Here is a 1,729-nt window from a genome sequence, read left to right on the forward strand (position 1 = left end):
TTATCTATCTGGTATATTATCTAAGTTGTTCTTACTGCTTTCTAAAGAAACTAATTTGAAATTTCTATCAATTCAATCTGCAAAAGCAATTGGGGGTACTCAAAGTTAGTCTATATTCTGTATTATGCATTCACTAATATAACTCCACTCATTAAAATTCCAAGAATTTAGAGGAAAACTCCAAGAATTTAGAGGATTGTTACTCCTCATTAGAACTTACAAGAAAAAACTTTGACACACTTTGCATGTGCAGCCACAGTGATTAACTGCATATATTAGATATTTGGAAGCATAACTAGTTACCCATCTGCACAATTCAAATTTCACAGGAAGCATTTTATTCTTTGTGGTACTTGTCAACCTGATGTGCCACAAGTGCCCACCCTCTTTGTGTAAAAGAAGATGCTTAAGTATATGGAAAAATAGTTCAAAAATGTTAATATCTTAAAAATTGATTCCACCTTTATTAACTTAATAGGGTAATTCTGAATAAACTTGTATTCAAATAAAAAGTAGAAAAGAAAAAAAAAATAAAAGGAAGATGTACATTGAGAAGTGGTCCAGAAATTACCTCTGGCCATGCAGAAAATATTGTCACATAATAAGGTCTCCAGATCCCCAAAGAAATGACAGACTGGCATGCAGTGTCATGGGGTTTTATTACCACAGGCCTGGGCACTAGGGTATATCACCGTGTCCCGCAGCCATAGGGAGGAGGAGGAGAGAAGATCCAGCAGGCAGGAATTGTGCAGCAAGATTGATTGATTTAATTATTTTACAAACTCTTTTATAGACTTTTTTCTTCATAGTCTAATTGGACAAAGGATCAGTCGCCCCTTGGGGGTGATTAGCTAAAATCCTAAAACATCCATTGTCAAAATATTTTTCTACTATACCATAAACAAGACTTTCCAAGGTTGCAGGTGGCTTGGTTGTTTACATACTCTGCTACCTCTTCTGCATGAGAGAAAAGTCTCACAGACTTAGAAAATAGCAAGAAAATCCTTGCTAGCAGCATTTTTGTACCTACAATTCCCCCTTTTTGTTTTATAAGATAACAACTATACTATTAATCCTAAATAGAAATCTACATCAGTTATTAATTCTAAATATGTCCTTAAGGCTTTAACTATCTGACTCCATAACAAGAAATTTAAAGTTCAGTCTCTGCTTGTGGAAGGACCATCCCAGTCTCTGCTTGTAGAAGGACCATCTGCCTGATGGTTGACATCCTGGTCATCATCAGAAGAGTCATTAGGCTGATGATCTACATTCTGGTCGCCATTTGGATGGTTGGCATTCTGGCCATCATTTGGAGGTTGCCTGTTCTGCCTCTGGTGCCGTAGGTCAGGGCGAACGCATTTTGAAGGTAGCCACCGTACCCCAGTATCTGTGGAAGCGCAAGCATACTCACAACCCCAAACCCCCAAAATAAGCTCATGCGGGCCTTCCCACTGGTTAGTGAGTAAATTCCGTACCCAGACTTTTGCCCGGGGCAGTTGTGTCTCGCCTGCAGACTGCAATGAGAGAAAATGATTCAGAATAACAGGATTATTTGAATTTTGTGGTACTGTAAGGTGATTAATTGTATACAAAGCTTTTGCTAGTCGGCTTCAGTAACCAAATTCAAAGGTTCCTGTGAGAATCATTGAAAAGCCATGATAACAGCTCTTAATTCAACTAACTAAGCAGAGTGAGTCTGACTCGGATTGGTGTGTTAATCAACCAC

General features: G+C 38.2%; 1 protein-coding gene across 4 annotated transcripts in view; it reads right to left on the minus strand.

The window, feature by feature from the left end:
• Positions 1–1,048: 1,048 nt before the first annotated feature.
• LOC108447748 (endogenous retrovirus group K member 9 Pol protein-like) overlaps positions 1,049–1,729 on the minus strand; it is a 1,884-nt gene continuing 1,203 nt past the window's right edge. The window contains exons 2-3 of one of the 4 annotated variants that reach the window (XM_017738692.1): positions 1,511–1,517; positions 1,242–1,390 (exon numbers count right to left, since the gene is read on the minus strand). In XM_017738692.1, coding sequence (XP_017594181.1) covers positions 1,348–1,390; positions 1,511–1,517 — 50 coding nt within the window. In that variant the 3' untranslated portion in view covers positions 1,242–1,347. The other 3 variants (XM_017738690.1, XM_017738693.1, XM_017738691.1) reach the window with 3 other exon arrangements.

The sequence above is a fragment of the Corvus brachyrhynchos genome, unplaced genomic scaffold, assembly GCF_000691975.1.
Source record: "Corvus brachyrhynchos isolate BGI_N302 unplaced genomic scaffold, ASM69197v1 scaffold517, whole genome shotgun sequence".
Lineage (NCBI taxonomy): Eukaryota > Metazoa > Chordata > Aves > Passeriformes > Corvidae > Corvus > Corvus brachyrhynchos.